Source organism: Salmo trutta, chromosome 13 (genome assembly GCF_901001165.1).
Source record: "Salmo trutta chromosome 13, fSalTru1.1, whole genome shotgun sequence".
NCBI classification, from domain to species: domain Eukaryota; kingdom Metazoa; phylum Chordata; class Actinopteri; order Salmoniformes; family Salmonidae; genus Salmo; species Salmo trutta.
The window spans coordinates 54,060,267-54,077,744 of NC_042969.1; the positions used below are offsets into that span (position 1 = coordinate 54,060,267).

At 43.0% G+C, this 17,478-nt stretch overlaps 4 protein-coding genes across 7 annotated transcripts in view; all 4 read left to right on the forward strand.

The window, feature by feature from the left end:
- LOC115206048 (unconventional myosin-Ic) overlaps positions 1-4,634 on the forward strand; it is a 45,317-nt gene extending 40,683 nt beyond the window's left edge. For 2 of the 3 annotated variants that reach the window (XM_029772598.1, XM_029772600.1), the window contains exons 27-32: positions 21-76; positions 397-532; positions 827-897; positions 1,193-1,290; positions 1,714-1,871; positions 2,136-4,634. In XM_029772598.1, coding sequence (XP_029628458.1) covers positions 21-76; positions 397-532; positions 827-897; positions 1,193-1,290; positions 1,714-1,840 — 488 coding nt within the window. In that variant the 3' untranslated portion in view covers positions 1,841-1,871; positions 2,136-4,634. The remainder of the gene's footprint in view (positions 1-20; positions 77-396; positions 533-826; positions 898-1,192; positions 1,291-1,713; positions 1,872-2,135) is intronic. The other variant, XM_029772599.1, reaches the window with a different exon arrangement.
- Positions 4,635-4,730: 96 nt separating this feature from the next.
- On the forward strand, positions 4,731-7,138 carry LOC115206050 (NACHT, LRR and PYD domains-containing protein 3-like). Its single transcript, XM_029772604.1, has 2 exons — positions 4,731-5,038; positions 5,443-7,138. The coding sequence occupies exon 2, from the start codon at positions 5,659-5,661 to the stop codon at positions 7,120-7,122; it is 1,464 nt and encodes a 487-aa protein (XP_029628464.1). The 5' UTR covers positions 4,731-5,038; positions 5,443-5,658; the 3' UTR covers positions 7,123-7,138.
- Positions 7,119-12,727, forward strand: LOC115206051 (NLR family CARD domain-containing protein 3-like). Its single transcript, XM_029772605.1, has 7 exons — positions 7,119-7,471; positions 7,631-8,077; positions 8,228-8,314; positions 8,491-8,574; positions 8,679-8,762; positions 9,015-9,098; positions 11,758-12,727. Exons 1-7 carry the CDS (start codon positions 7,329-7,331, stop codon positions 11,849-11,851), a joined length of 1,023 nt encoding a protein of 340 aa, XP_029628465.1. The 5' UTR covers positions 7,119-7,328; the 3' UTR covers positions 11,852-12,727.
- Positions 12,728-13,017: 290 nt separating this feature from the next.
- Positions 13,018-17,478, forward strand: part of LOC115206049 (large neutral amino acids transporter small subunit 4) — a 30,524-nt gene continuing 26,063 nt past the window's right edge. Inside the window, exons 1-2 of one of the 2 annotated variants that reach the window (XM_029772601.1) lie at positions 13,018-13,175; positions 15,087-15,303. In XM_029772601.1, the coding sequence (XP_029628461.1) occupies positions 15,138-15,303 (166 nt within the window). In that variant the 5' untranslated portion in view covers positions 13,018-13,175; positions 15,087-15,137. The remainder of the gene's footprint in view (positions 13,176-15,086; positions 15,304-17,478) is intronic. The other variant, XM_029772602.1, reaches the window with a different exon arrangement.

Sequence of the window (17,478 nt, forward strand, 5' to 3'; positions counted from 1 at the left end):
CTGTGCCTCTCTTTCCTCAGATGGAGAGGAGATTAACCCCAAGGTGTTGCAGTCACTTGGCAGTGAGAAGATGAAGGTCAGTACAGTACTAGAGTGTTAATATGCCCATTCGATTCTCTGGATTTATGTAGGGTTGCGTACTTGTCTTAATATATACTCAGTACAGTATATTCAGGTGTTACTGATTCTTAACTCTGATCGTGTCTGTAGCATGGCTGTTCCAGCCTAGCGGTTAATGCTGCTCGCTACAGCTCAAACGTTTTAAACCAGCCCAATGCCTTTGTGACACAACCTCTATCTTTCCCACGGTCTCTCCTCTTGTCCAATGAAATACAACATCCTTAAAGATATATGAATCCCCCCACCCACCAATAATGTCCCCCTCTCACTCCTCAGTATGCAGTCCCAGTGACCAAGTACGACAGGAAGGGCTACAAGGCGCGACCAAGGCAGCTGCTGCTCACCTCCAACTGTGCCGTCATCGTGGAGGAGGCCAAGCTCAAGCAGCGCATCGACTACGCCACTCTCAAAGGTCAGCGGTCACATGGTTCGGGGGGGGGGATGGGTTGGGGTCAAATGCCGTTTCAATTGAAATTTCTGTGTACTTCCTAAATTGATTGAATGGAATTGACCCAAGCCCTGGGTTATTGCTGTCTGGGGTCCTTACAGAGGCCACGCTGAATTGGTCTGAGTGATGCTCATAGTTCTCCCAATGACCATGTCTGTCTGTCTGTCTGTCTGTCTGTCTGTCTGTCTGTCTGTCTGTCTGTCTGTCTGTCTGTCTGTCTGTCTGTCTGTCTGTCTGTCTGTCTGTGTCTTTCTTCAGGTATCTCAGTCAGCTCTCTCAGTGATGGTGTCTTCGTACTGCACGTGCCCACTGAAGACAAAAAACAGAAGGTGAGGCTGACCTCAGCGCTGTCTTACACAGTCATAACATGGTCCTAACCCCATGGGCATAACCCCATGGGCATAACCCCATGGGCATAACCCCATGGGCATAACCCCATGACATACTGGTTATTACGCACTTAACCGATGCCTCTGTTAGGTGTAGCAGTGAAGTAGCCTGATCCCAGGTCAGTTTGTGCTGTCTTGCCAACACCTATTGTCATTGTCACGCCAAACACGAACAGATCTGGGACAGGCTAGTAGTGAAAGATGTAACTCCTCTCTGGTCTCCTCTGGTCTGTAGGGAGATGTGGTGCTTCAGAGTGACCACATCATCGAGACCCTGACCAAAGTGGCCATCTGTGCCGACAAGGTCAACAGCATCAACATCAACCAGGGAAGGTGAGTTGTTGCACTGAAACAGGCCGCGGTCGGACAGTGGATTTGATGGCGTGTCATTCTGTTTGGGGTGTAGGTATCACTTTATTTGGATGGTCTATTTGTAGATACTGAGACCCAGAACTAGATAAGCCATGTACTGTGTTATTTAGTGGCATGTCAGCTTTCATTGAAAAACAGGTGTACGTTTCTGACATTTACTGGTCAGATTGTATTAATATAAATATAAACTATGCACAATCGACATTCTGGGATTAAATAGCTTGCATGGAATTCTATCACCAGCTGACAGGACTTGAATTCATAGACCCCAGCGATACATCACCATCTGCAATCAGATTAGTTTCATTTGTTAGAAAAATAGATATATTTTGACTGTAAATGAACTGCACCTCATCTCTTCCTCTCTCTCTCTCTCTCCCCCAGTATAACTTTCACGGTGGGCCAAGGTAAAGAAGGGATCATAGACTTCACCTCTGGCTCTGAGCTGCTGGTTGCCAAGGCGAAGAATGGCCACCTCTCAGTGGTGAGTCGGAATAACGGAGGGATATAAAGCAACAGTCCTCCCCTACAGGACTAATACAGTAGGTTGGAACATCAATACTGCATGATTGGAGTCAGAGTTGATTGATTATTGGAGTCCTGCACTAGTATTTATATAAGCTAACTGTACTTTACTTTTTAAGCTGGTTGTTGTTGTGTGACGTACAGGACATGATTGTTTTGTTAACGCCCCCTGTAAAACTGTACATTGATTTTCATTGTAGGTGTATCTCAGGTAGACCATTTGTTCTGCATGTTTACATTGTAAAGATAACTTATTTGCAATGGTTACCTCTGTATTTCAGACTGCCCCTCGACTGAACTCAAGATGATAGACATGACTGATCATCTGACCACGGCAAGGAAGTCCTTCCTGGAATACGCTCCTATTCACCAATCACAACCGCAGACCATTTTTTGCCTAAGCCAATCAAATGCCAGCTCTCGCTACAGCAACGGCATGTGCTTCCCATTAAGAAAAAGTCAAGCGATTTAATTAATTGATATTTATGTTTATATATTTTGGAGATTAATACTTATTTGAATATTATGATTTTATATATGAAGCCAAGGAATAACAATGTTTTGGTGCATTTTTCCTGCACTACTTATCCTTAATTTGGGGACATGAACAAACAGTCAATGAGGGTGTATCGGGTCTCCTTTGCTTTTTCTTTCCATCATTCTTTTTTCACATTATTTTCTCTGTTCAGCAATGTAGACTTTGCACCCTCTGATACTACTCTAACTGTTTGGGGGCAGAGGCTGTTGTTAAAGTGGAAATGCTGTACATGGCTGATGGTGTGTAGGCTAGGTTTGTTATAAGCTATCGAGGAGCAGGGAGTTTGATAGAGAAGGTCATAAGGAAGAGTTCTTTTTTTCAAACTTGTCGACTCGGAAACAATACTCTGAAGGTTTTCTATCCGAAGGGATATTAACAGAAAGGTCATGTGCGTGTGTGACCTTTGACCCAGAGCATACTGGCCAGAATGTAGAGTACGTTTGGTCTGTGCAATGCCATAGATCTCTAAATCATTGTTTGATGTAAATATCATGGAGGAGCCCAAATGAAAGCGTAAACCAAAGCATTTTGGTGAGGAGGAATTTGGTTTTAGAATTGATTTATAATGGAAACGCCATAATGTATGGTCTTTACAATGTATAACAGAGATACGGAAAAAGGTGAAAAGGGCAAGAGAAAGAAAATGGGGTAAAGAATAGAAAACCGTTTTGTCTTTGCGTTTCTCTTGTTTTCCACCCAACAATTGTGCCTTTCTCCTTTACGAAGTTATTGTTAATGGATTATTTATGTTGATACACCAATTAAACAATGACACTTTGGGGAGGACCTTGATTCCACTGTTGTTAGAGCCAGATGTCTCGTATACCCTCAGGATGGCCTGCAAGAAGAGGATTCAGAGAGAAAGACGCATGCATACTGTACACACACTTCACTCCAAGTTAGACCTCTAGAGTTGAAGCTTTTTGGAAACACACTATTATCCATTTGCTTTCCTTTTGTGTCACGTCGCCATACTCTGGATAAGTGTGCTCTGGGTAAGTGTAGCAGCTCTCGTCGGGCTATAGTAGTAGTCAGGACAACGTTCACTGCTTCTTTTAACACATTTTATCATTACTTTCCTGACAACATTTTTGTGCTATCCTTGTGACGGGGACGATAGTACAGATGAAGGCACTAAATATTGATATAGAATCTATCCACGGTGTTACGCTACAATACAGCCTCAATGTTTCTGGCGTATTGACAACATACAGCCCAGCCCTCTCAACATGCTTTTAAAGTTTTGATTGGCACTTCTGAACACAGGTCTTCAAGAGAGATGAGGCCCCCATTCACTGCAGTAAATGCAATCGAGACACTTACTGGTGTTTTAATACCTACGTCATAGGATATGCATCATAGCCACGGGTGTTCGTCACAGAAAGCACATGGACAACAGTAACATCCTCCGGAACAAACCAGAGGTGTGTTGGTATAACCCACGTGACACTACAGTTCATAGATTTGAGTTTTAATCTACACACCTCTCCCCAGCAGACTTTCTGAGCTAGGTTTCACTCTTCACGTTTCTGTGCTGCTTCTTCCTTGCTTTGCCTCTTGAGTGCCCCCCCCCCCCATCCTCCTCCCTCTATGACCAAGCCTCTGAGCTGTGTACAGCTGACAACCCAGCGAAAGAACGGTATGACAGGTGCAATATGCCTAATTTAAGGTGTGCTACTGCACTGACGCTAGCCAAAGACGCAATAGTAGATGTGATGTCTGTTAATTGTCTGTTGTATGATTATATGTCAATTAATGTGTTATTATTTTCCTGGTGGAAGATGTGTGCTTGGTTAGTCTGGTCCCAGATCGGTCTGTGCTGTCTTGCCAATGCCAGACAGCGCAAACAGATCTGGGACCAGGCTATTGTGTTCTGTGCTCTAATAAGAGATTTGAGCCAAGTGAGGATTTGTAAGTGTAACATTCATTTTGACTTGTTCAAAAACTGTGTGTTGCTAATGTGCCTTGAGTTTAATAGAAATACAACCAATTTGGTATGGAATTCTGTGACAAATACCTCCTTGACGATGTCACTTATTCCAGAGTAAAAACTATATATACCAAAAAATCTGATTCCTCCTTTTTAAAATGTCATAGAAGCTTCTCTATAAAGCCTGTCTCAAACCAAATCCTATGTTTAATCATTTACAATACACAAGTTATCAGTCCTGAGTTTCTGTATGCACCATCATGTAGAATTAGACCAACACAAAGATGAAATGTCTAAATAAACTTTAAATTATATTATTCTGTCTGGGTCCTTCATTACAAACGTACTTCCTTGATAATTTGATGCATTTTAACAGTGTAACTAGATTATGCAAGTAAAGTTATGTTTACTCTGAATTTTACATCTTTATAGACCCAAGCCAGATCAGCTAAAACCTACCATCTTGCAACATGTTGAAATGATGTTCGAAGTGACGCAATCCTCTGCTGTGATGAGGAACTTGACATTATCTCTAGTCTTGAGTTTGAATAGTCTCTCTGCTCTACAGGTGTATAAAACCAACACACCAGGCTTTATTAATAGTTTTGAACTGTTATTTAAAAACATGGCATCAATGTTCACTTATCGGCTAGACTAGATGTATCAGTGCTTCATCATTCAGAAAAGTTTTTAAGTTGGTTTATCTTTCAAAAGTGGTAAGTTTATTTTTAGTAATCATTCTACCTTTTGTGTTCTGACTTTTTTTTTTTTTACATTTGACACTGATGCCATAACTTTTATTGTAATAATCATGTTATAACATGTTTAATAAGTTATATTGTAATCTTAGTGGCAACAGGTTATTATGACATCTTGCAAACTCAGCGGATTAAAGTCTGTTTTGGGAAGTCCGATATTACACCATTAAAAATAAATATATAATTATTTTCTATTTATGTTGACTTAATTACAATTCAATAACATACAATAGAATGTATAGTTGACAAGTTTGTTTTATAGCCCAAGCTACACAATATTATGCCATATGATTCTTTTTAGGCATATATCAGGTTTTGAAGTCATAATAATTAAATGTATTAATGATATTTCCTGTTGTTAGCCATGGCTGAAATGACAACTGCGACTGCGTGGATCTGTATTGTTCCATTTTATGCTGTGAACAATGCCTCAATTTACACAAAGGAATGCGGAAGAACCACTTCCATATTCAAACCACTTCTCTTGTGAGTCTTGTATGTTGGTGAATTAGCGGGCAATAGACAAGTATATTCTGTTAAACCAGTCACCGCAAGAGTGAGTCTCCCCAGTCCCCATAATGGCAGTGGGGCCACGCAGTATAGAACTACAGGAGCGTCGTGTGCAACTGGTGGAGAGCTGGAGCCAAAATGTCACCCACCTCCAGGAGCTTCTTTACCAGGTAGGGGCTCTTACTGAGGAGGACCTCAGCCTGGTGAGAGGGGGAGGTCGCCCGGGGGAGAGGGACTGCATGAGGACTCTGCTGGATGTGCTACATGGGCGTGGAGAGGAAGCCTGTCGAGCATTCTTTCATGTACTACAGTCACAGAGAGCCAACACAGAGTCAGAGTCTATGCTAGCTGCTATCCCACCTGAGGGCTCTGGAACCAGCAGCAGTGGCTCTGGTCCAACCAACATGCAGGAGCACTTAAGGAAACACAAGGACATATTAGGCAGGCAGCACAGTCCCGTTGGTTACCTTAGTATCAGGACTAGTTGCTGTAGTAGCTCAGAGAGTGTTGATGAGCCTGGTTCCTTTACAGATATTACGTTGTCCAGGTGCGTGGGCTACTCTGTTCCACTGCAGTACCACCAGCACGAGGCAGCCATGGTGTGTGATGCCTTCCGGAGCCAGGACCAGGTCTGTACCTTTCAAGATGTCTGCCAGAGTCTGCTGTCTGTTCCAGGAGACAACATGACTCTGCTCTCGGGGGTGGCTGGCAGTGGGAAGACCACCGTGGTTATTCGGCTGGTTAATGAGTGGGCCAGGGACTCTGACTCCCAGAAGATAGTCCTGTCCCTATCCTTCAGAGAGCTCAATCTGCTCAGTGAGCCTCAGAGCCTGCAGGAGCTCCTCCTGGTGCACTACAGCCACCTCAAACCTGTTCTGGCCCGGGTCGTTGACTCCCAACCCGGCCGGATCCTGCTCATCTTGGACGGGCTCGATGAGTTCCGCTTCCCTCTGGACTTTGAACGGAGTCCCAAGTGCTCGGACCCGGAGCGGAGGCTGGGCATAGGGGAGATGGTGGTGAACCTGATCAAGGGTCACCTCCTCCCCGGTATCTCCATCCTGGTCACATCACGACCCCACGCCGTCTCCAAGGTCCCTCCACTGCTGGTGACCCAGCTCTACAGCGTCCTGGGATTCTCCACAGACCAACAGAGGCACTACTTTGAGCACAGCTGCAGCTCTCCCCTGGTGGCCTCTGACGTGTGGGGCTACGTTTCCTCCCACCAGCCCCTCCAGCTCATGTGTCGTATACCGGCCTTCTGCTGGATTGTCTCCACTGCCCTCCGTGACGGAGCCCCCTCCTGCTTTAGCCAAGTCACCACCACCACTCTACCCAGTACAGCTAGGACAACGCCAGCAGGCTCCAGTGATACCACCAGCAACAACAACAGCGCTGAAAAAGCCACTCCAACCCCTTCCACCTTCTCCTCCACTGTTCCCAGGGTGATGTCAATGAGCTGCGATGTCAAGCACATCACCATCACAGAGATCTACTGCTGGAGCGGCGCATCCTCTTCGACCAGGCTGATCTGAGCTCTTTCTCCCTGGACTGCAGTGGGCTGACCAAGGCCTTCCTGGTGGAGATCCTCCAAGAGGACCGGGCCTCGCTCACCTACCAGAGGAGCTTCCACTTCCTCCACACTAGTGTACAGGAGTTCCTGGCTGCTCTGTACTACGTCCTGCAGGCCCTCTCCGGCTCAGACCCGTTCTCAGGGCTCAAGTCAGCCGTCGGTGTAGCCATGTTTCCAGGTGCCCTGCACAAAGTGTTAACCTCCACTGCTAATAAGCTGCTGAGGCCCAGACGGCTCCTGCGCAGATACATCAAGAAGGCTTTCTCCTGGGGTGGACACCATCAGTCTGGTCACATGGACCTCTTCTGCAGGTCAAATAATATGTGCATAAAAAAATATGTACAAAAACATAGACAAAAGTAGTGTTGTGTTTTGTCATTCACTTCATCCCATGTTAACGTTCACAAAATGTCTCTGTTAACTTATTTTTCTCTCCATTAATTGTACATTATTTTGTATTTTCTCCATAGATTTGTATCTGGTCTATTGGTACCTCAAACCCATGTCATCCTGGATGGACTATTCCGAGGCAGATCACAAATACTCCCATCTCTCTCCTCCTCCTCTCTATCCCTGCCCTCTCCTTCTCCTCCTCCCACCCCTCCCTTTCTCCTGAGCCTGCTCCACTCCCAGCTCCAATGTGGCAGACTGAGTCCAGAGAGGCAGGTCAACGTGTGCCACTGCCTGTACGAGGCCCAGGACCCAGGCCTGGCGCAGCGTCTACAAGCCTGGCTGCAGGTCCTGGCCCAGCAACAGGTCCCAGACCAGTCTATCCCAGCCAAGAGAGACTGGAGCGAGCTGGCCTTCCTGCTGCAGCTGAACCCAGACCTGCAGGATCTGAATCTGGAGGCCCAGGGGCTGGATGCACAGGGCCTGCACAGACTGTTGCCTGTACTCCCTCTCTTCAGCACCCTCAGGTGGGCTAAATCAGGTGTAACACCTTAAATCAGGCTTAATCCAAACACAAAGATTAAGTGATCTATATTTTTCTCCAAACAGTATTTGTTTCTTGATACATGAGAATGAAAACCATGTGTATTTATCTCCTGTATTCGTTCCTCATAAAGGCTAGGGCAGAATCCACTGGGTCCAGAGGGGGCAGTTGTGTTAGCCTGTGCCGTGCAGAGCCCAGACTGCCGTGTCGAGAGACTGTGGTGAGGACAGTATAAGGGCTAATTGAAGCAGAGAGATTTGTTGGATAGGATAACTGACATCACCACCTTGGAGGGACTACATGCACAAATGTTTATTGTCTGTTGCAAAGCGGTTTAAAACTTTTTCCATGGCATGCCCTAATGAACACAACCCTGTGGAATTGTTCTGGTTCCAGGGTGGTGGGGACAGGACTGGGTTGTGAGGGACTCATGGTGCTTACAGAAGGACTGAAAGACAACCACACAGTGGTCGACCTCAGGTAACACAGGATATCAATGCTCTGATAGGCTACAGGTACTCAATAAAACTCATTATAAAGCAGTCTCTCACCAATCACTGTCTGCCATCATTCCATGGTTTAAGGATGGCCATCAATCACATTGGCGATGTGGGAGCGGGCTGTCTGGCGGATCTACTGCGGACCAATCATACACTTAAAGATGTCAGGTGAGGATGAGAAAGCACTGCAATCAAAGATATCATCCTTTGCGGTTAAAAACAACCTAGTGGTCAAGTTCTCTCACATTCACATGTCAATTCACACTAGGTAATTACAAGAATAAGGCCTGGATTCAAACGATTGCAGATGTGCACTATCGCTGTACCTATGTTATGAATCTGTCTTGGATTGATCCTCGACCATTGGCTTTTGGTCAAGTAAAACAATATTAGCAACAGACTTGTTTTTGTGTTTCTCAGGCTCCGTGACAACCAGATTACTGATAAGGGAGCAGAACTCCTCATGGAAGCACTGACTAAGAATACCACTCTGGAACATCTCTGGTGAGCAGTACACACACACACACACACAGTGACACACTCTGTTATACCATGTATATACCATGTTATACCATGCGGTCATCCCCCTCTTCAAAGGGGATGACACTCTAGACCCAAACTGCTACAGACCTATATCCATCCTGCCCTGCTTCTCCATAGTCTTTGAAAGCCAAGTTAATAAACAGATCACTGACCATTTTGAATCCCACCGTACCTTCTCTGTGCAATCCGGTTTCCGAGCTGGTCACCGGTGCACCTCAGCCACGCTCAAGGTACTAAACGATATCATAACCTCCATCGATAAAAGACAGTCCTGTGCAGCCGTCTTCATCGACCTGGCCAAGGCTTTCGACTCTGTCAATCACAGTATTCTAATCGGCAGACTCAACAGCCTTGGTTTCTCAAATGACTGCCTCGCCTGATTCACCAACTACTTCTCTGACAGAGTTCAGCGTGTCAAATCGGAGGGCCTGTTGTCCAGACCTCTGGCAGTCTCTATGGGGGTGCCACAGGGTTCAATTCTCGGGCCGACTCTTTTCTCTGTATACATCAACGATGTCGCTCTTGCTGCGGGTGATTCTCTGATCCACCTCTACGCAGACGACACCATTCAGTATACATCTGGCCCTTCTTTAGACACTGTGTTAACAAACCTCCAAACGAGCTTCAACGCCATACAACACTCCTTCCGTGGCCTCCAACTGCTCTTAAACGCTAGTAAAACCAAATGCCTGCTCTTCAACCGATCGCTGCCCGCACCCACCCGCCCGACTAGCATCACTACTTTGACAGTTCTGACTTAGAATATGTGGACAACTACAAATACCTAGGTGTCTGGCTAGACTGTAAACTCTCCTTCCAGACTCATATTAAACATCTCCAATCCAAAATTAAATCTAGAATCAGCTTCCTATTTTGCAACAAAGCCTCCTTCACTCACGCCGCCAAACATACCCTCGTAAAACTGACTATCCTACCGATCCTCGACTTCGGCGATGTCATTTACAAAATAGCTTCCAATACTCTACTCAGCAAATTGGATACAGTCTATCACAGTGCCATCTGTTTTGTCACCAAAGCCCCTTAAACCACCCACCACTGCGACCTGTATGCTCTAGTCGGCTGGCCCTCACTACATATTCGTCGCCAGACCCACTGGCTCCAGGTCATCTATAAGTCTTTGCTAGGTAAAGCTCCACCTGATCCCAGCTCACTGGTCACCATAGCAACGCCCACCCGTAGCATGCGCTCCAGCAGGTATATCTCACTGGTCATCCCCAAAGCCAACACCCCCTTTGGCTGCCTTTCCTTCCAGTTCTCTGCTGCCAATGACTGGAACGAATTGCAAAAATTGCTGAAGCTGGTGACTTCTATTTCCCTCACTAACTTTAAACATCAGCTATCTGAGCAGCTAACCGATCGCTGCAGCTGTACATAGCCCATCTGTAAATAGCCCACCCAATCTACCTACCTCATCCCCATATTGTTTTTATTTACTTTTCTGCTCTTTTGCACACCAGTATTTCTACTTGCACATCATCATCTGCTCATATATAACTCGTGTTAATTTGCTAAATTGTAATTACTCCGCTATTATTGCCTATTTATTGCCTTACCTCCTTACACCATTTGCACACACTGTATATAGACTTTCTTTTTTTTCTATTGTGTTATTGAATATTGTCACGTCCTGACCATATACTTAGGTATTTTTGTATTATATTTGGTCAGGACGTGGCAGAGTTATGTTTGGTTATGTTTGGTTATGGTATAGTGGGGTTGTGAGTGTTGGTTTAGGTTCTAGGTTAGGTTTTCTATGTGTAGGTTGGGTGCTGGACTCTCAATTGAAGGCAGGTGTGTTGAGTTGCCTTTGATTGGGAGTCCTATATTAGTAGGGTGTGTTTGTCTGTGTGTTTGTGGGTAATTGTATTTTGCACTGTGTTTCGTTTCACCTGTGAAACTGTCACCTTTCTCCTTTGCGTGTTTATTTTGTTTTGTCGTTTCCATCTATAATAAATATGATGTGGAACAGTCAACCCGCTGCGTATTGGTCATCGAGTGATTTCGACATATCTTCCGATGAGGGAGAATACGAGGAACGTGACAACTGTACGCTTGTTTATTCCATGTGTAATTCTGTGTTGTTGTTTGTGTCACACTGCTTTGCTTTATCTTGGCCAGGTCGCAGTTGTAAATGAGAACTTGTTCTCAACTAGCCTACCTGGTTGAATAAAGGTAAAATAAAAAAAAATATGCTCCAATTAATACATTTCTTATAAAACATTTGAATTCTAATCTGGAGGTATGCATTTAAAAAAAAAATTTTTTTACCTTTATTTAACTAGTCAGCTAAGAACAAATTCTTATTTTCAATAACGGCCTGCCCCTGCCTTGTTCAGGGGCAGAACGACAGATCTTTACCTTTATGTTTTACCTTGTCTGATCGGGGATTCGATCTAGCAACCTTTCGGTTACTAGTCCAACACTCTAGGCTACCTGCCCGCCCCATCTGTAACCTTAACATCTTAGCATCTGTAACCTTAACATCTTTCATTTAGTTGACTTAGCATTGATACTGTTATCTGCTCAGTTTCCTTCCATTTGAACAAGATAATATTTCACATATGTTGATATTTCATTGCGACTTTGTCTCTTTGCTCAGGATGTTTGACAACAAGTTATCAAAGGAGGGAGTCAGGAAGCTGAAGGAGTTTGCCAGGAGCACGTCTCATCTGGACATCAAAGTGTGCATCTGATTTCATCTGCCTTTCCTGTTGCTGATGATAGACTCCAAGTACTTTATCATTGGTGGATGGTGTAGTTGTTTATCGTTTGTGTGATATGGTACTTTTGCACATATACATGGTATGAAAGATGTTATTAGTATTTAATTCTTATTTTTGTTCAAACAACTATGAGTTTATATTTGGTTGTCAGGTTGTAATAGGTCAATGAATGGAGCCATAGGTCAATGAAATCGTCTGCAATAGGTCTACACGTTTTTCCAATAGGTTGCATTCTTGTGTTGTCAGAAACGCCTCCAAGTAACGAGTTTAAACGTTTAAACAGCACTTCCATGTATGGCCAGCAGAGAGCAATAGACCTGCATACACATGACCTACTGGAAGGCTAGGGTTATAGTCTACTATGTGCAAATTAGATGATCATGTTCACTCTCTAACAGAGTTGGGCATTAATGGGTTAACAATAATTTGTTGGTAGCCTACAAAATTTCACTACTTAGAATTAATATTGAAATGTATTAAGTTGAGGGTGACAAAATTAAGTTGAGAGTATTTCTTTATTCTACCACAAGATGTCACCATCAATATAAACTTTTCTGCAGTGTTTTTGTTTGCATCCTTCCTAGTCTGGTCCATGGGGACATGGCATTATCCTTTGTTTCCCATTTCCATAGAAAAACGAAAATATGTCAAGTACCTGAATAATAAGGTAATTTTTGTGATGCCCAGGGACAGTGCTACTATTACTACAAATCGAATTCTATATTTTGTCACCTGTGAAGGAAGAAACTCATATTCCCTTTGTTATGCACTTTGGAAAAAGTTTGTCCGAAAATAAATGTAAAAAAACATCGGGAAATGCTTCCCATTTAACTCAACCATAAACAAGTTTGCTATTTTTGTTTTATCTATAAATAGACTAGGCAATGTACAAAACTCGACCTGTAATTGAAAATATAACAATGCGTGCAAGTCCTTATTTAAGTTGATATTATTTGCCATAACTCCCACGTCTTCTGTGTCAAAACATTAGCAGGCTGTTTTCACCAATTATTTATTTCCTAATTTAAGTGCTCTCTGATTGGTTTGAGCTCTTCTCTAGCTCAGGGCCTGGCCAATGGAGACGCAGGCTTGTTTGTGCAGCTTTCGGTGCGAAAATAAAAGCAGGAATCTGCGTTGAAAAGAGAAATGTTGATGCAAAGAAACAGAAGATTGAGTCAAGTCTACAATCTACAGTATATATGGGTTATTTGTTGTTTTGAGAATAACAACGATAGATTTTAAGACAAAGACAGAGTCCAGTCAGTGGAGAGGCAGGCGACACTCAGACACTCAGGTATGGTGCCGCACTTTAGGGATGCGCTACTGTTATTCTACGGGGAGGAATCTGTAAATTCTCTACTTTGCTTTTATAGAAAATTGATCACTGAAAAAATATATATTAGCTATGTTACACTGAGTGCAGAAATGCAATATAGTTTCTATTTTGTCATATCTTCGTATCTGAAATGATGTAGACTGATTATCCGAGACAAAACATGCAACAATGTTTCAATTGAAACTTCTCTTAAAATGACTGTGTATCGGCCTGTCAAGGAAAGTATGAGTCAATTATACGATTAATTTGATGTTGTTACATGAGGTGTTTATTGTTGCTTGCAGTGCTGTTAGTTTTCAATATAGCATCTTTACTGTTACATATTGTCTTGTACACGTGATTTAAGAGGGTGACCATCCCAATCTGTTTGTGTTTATGGTGTTTCGCATGAGTAGCCTATGCACCGTTTGCAACGCTTTCGCTTGTATCTCGAAATGTTTCAATTATTTTAGGGAAATAACAGCATGCAGGTGACTTTTTCACAGTGTCATCGTATCATGATTTTATTTTGCATTTCTACAGATTGAGTTTAAGAGTTTATATTTTTAATGTCCATAGGGATATTTGCTTTACAACGAAGTACAGGCATATTAGATAATACTGTCCTTACCTGTGTGTCAATTTATTCATGTTTTTAGTAATAACATTAACATTGCGGGGAAATGTGCTGCATAATAATAGTGAAACCATAAAATGTCGTTGCTGCCAAAACAGCAGCAACAAAGGACATTGAGATTTGTGAAACTGCATGGAAGCTGTAGACTAATTGCAGTTTTGTTGCGAACAGTGAGACTATTCCTATGCACTGCGTGCTGTGTTTTCGAAACTGAACAGCTGATCTTCGTGCGAAATAGATGGGGTGTAGGAGCAGGAGGCGCAGGAGCAGGAGGCGCAGGAGCAGGAGGCGCATTCAGAGGGCTGATAGATTTCAGTCCAGCTCAGACCAGTTTATAGAGCTGCTCATTTCCCGCACCATGCTGTTATTGTTTAAGAACCTCACAACGACACGGCGAATCAAAATATAGGCTTAATACACATTGTCAATAGTACTGAGAACCTGACCTTCACACATATCAATAAAATAACTAACTAACATATATAGGCTAATATGTAGTAAAAATAAAACGACTGTGAAATCACTAGAAAACGAATACCACCTCATAGACTAATATAGTATGCAATGCATGTCTAATGGTTAGTTGGCCAGTGGTCTGTTGTTCATCGCTGGGTCATACAATTATTTGGGAATGAATTTGACAAAATATTAATGTTTCAGGCTACATTTCGTGATACATAGGCTTAGTACGGGCAACGTATCCTCGTCATTATCTATTACGTTACACTATTAGACCATAGGCAGGTATTGATGTCGGGTGAAGATGGCGATGGGAACAAAACGTTCACGTCGCTGAAATCTCGCGCCGCACTGGTTCGAACCGGCTGAAACTTGGCCTCACGTGGAGTCACTCTTTGGTCGCGTTATTAATATGCAGCCAATGGTAGAGGTCCAGGAAACTATCTGCCAATCAGAGGGAGCTAGGGCGGGGTTTTGGGACATGAGTAGGAGGGGTTTTGTAGTCCAGGCACGCTCATTGAAGAGCTCAGCTGTTTTGCAATAGTGAAAAATTATTATCCTACAAGGACAAAGACAAGGGAAACCCAGTGACTTAAAGGCTGATAGCTTCTTCTACTGTACACATACCATAATTAGCGTAAGTAGGTATATCCCCCTTATGTATTGGCTACCTCTGATGTATCCCTCACCAACTCATATACAGTTTCTTATAGTATGAATGTCAAACAACTTCCAAATGTGTCTCTTCACACTCTTAGACCTGACCCTTAATATGTATCAACCTTATCTTCCAGGCCACCAGCCCTCCTTCGTTGTACGAGCCTCATTGTGCCCCTCTTCTCCCCATGAAGATGGCACCCTCCCTGGCCACAGCCTTCTCCAGGCGCTGGTGGATGGCTGTGACTGCGGTCATAGAGAACCTGCTGTTCTCTGCTGTGCTGCTGGGCTGGGGCTCCCTGCTCATCATGCTCAAGTCTGAAGGCTTCTACTCCTACCTCTGCAGAGAACCTGGTAAGGCTGTGTATCATGATGCACTACAATACCCATAATGCTCTGAGTTATATATCCTGTTTTGTCACTATAGGCGGTTGGGAAATTAAGACAATTGGTCTGATTTAAACAGTATAACACTATTCCAGGTGCTCAAAGTTATTTCATGTTGTAGGCCATTTTTATTACAATGAATAGGAAACCCCAAAAAGGGAATACCGTTATTACATGTGTTATACCTGTGTTATTATACAAGTATTGTAGATGTGAGAATGATGGAAGGTTTTTGTTGCTTCAGTGAATGCGTAGTTTATGTTGCTTTAAATACTTGTTTTCATTGTGACATTTAGCAACGTTTGTTTTTATAGCATTTTTTTCCTATATCTAGTTTTGGGGGGGAAGGGAAAAGGGGATACCTAGTCAGTTGTCCAACTGAATGTGTTCAACTGAAACATGTCTTCAGCAAGTGAGACAAGTGAATGGGTATCACTTGGGCTTGGAAGGTCTTGAGATTGAGTGTGTTTGATTGAGTGTGTTTTAAGCTATCCTACTTATTATGCTTATTTCATTCAGCAACAAAAGGTGTTTCTATTTCACTACTGTGAGACGAAGAGGACTTTATGTGTCTGTGTAGTTCTAATTCAATCGCGTTTGTTGGAATGGTGCAACACTTCAATAGTGCTCTGTAGAACAATACCATAAGTTATTTCATTGGGGGTTACAATAGAAGGATGTGATAGAATGTTCAGATCAACTGGATGTTCTGTGGGTGAGGATAGGACGAAGGGGTGGGGATTTCTAATCCAATCACATTGAGCAGAGGAATTGTATGAGTTTCCGCTTACATTTGACATGATCAGTTCCTCTTGAGGGGCTTTGTCTGCTTCAATGCAAATGTAACCAGGGCCATATTCACAAAGAGTCACAGAGTAGGAGTGCTGATATAGGATCAGTTTCTCCTTTTAGATCATGACTTAGATTACATAGACAGGGAGACCTGATCCTAGATCAGCACTTCTACTCTGAAATGCTTTATGAATACAGGCCCCGAGCAACTACTGCAGAATATGACATAATTGGGGTTTTTGAACAGTTTTTTGATGATGTTGCCATAAAGGACAGCAAGTGGCCTTTTAAAATAACGCACCTATACAGCCTAGCTAGTGTTGAAAGTGTGTGAGAGGGATTTATTATACACTTGCGTTGTTTCCAGCCCAGCCAAAGTTGAGCTTTGAGACAAAAAACACATCAATAGGAGTCAGCCTGTTTAATAAGCCTCTAATGCAGCTATGATTCAGAGCTCTCTCTCTGTGGGGATTTGATGATTCCACTAAATCATCCACATCACAGAGATGATGGATGAAACCACGGGGTGGTGGGATGAAAGTACCAGGTACATTTCCAGGTGCTCATAAGGGCATCTTTTGTTTTATTGGTTTATTTGCATCTAAATGCTACAGCAAACCGGTGACTTGGTTCTTTCGCCTCTCTCGCTCTGTCTTTCTCGCTCTGTCTTTCTCTCCCTCTCTCTCTCTTTCTCTCTCTCCCTGTTCCCATAGTCTATTACTCATCTGTCCTCCTTTCATCTTTCAAATACACAGACACTTAGGGAGGCAGTGGGCCGAAAATATGTGTCATCACTGAGACCTTGAGATGATAGGACAAATAAAGTACATCATCATTATGTAGGTCGTAATGTAATATCATTAGAACATGGCCTGTGATGGACTAGAACATATAATAATATCATTAGAACATGGCCTGTGATGGACCAGAACATATTATAATATCATTAGAACATGGCCTGTGATGGACCAGAACATATAATAATATCATTAGAACATGACCTGTGATGGACTAGAACATATAATAATATCATTAGAACATGGCCTGTGATGGACTAGAACATATAATAATATCATTAGAACATGGCCTGTGATGGACTAGAACATATAATAATATCATTAGAACATGGCCTGTGATGGACTAGAACATATAATAATATCATTAGAACATGGCCTGTGATGGACCAGAACATATTATAATATCATTAGAACATGGCCTGTGATGGACTAGAACATATAATAATATCATTAGAACATGGCCTGTGATGGACTAGAACATATAATAATATCATTAGAACATGACCTGTGATGGACTAGAACATATAATAATATCATTAGAACATGGCCTGTG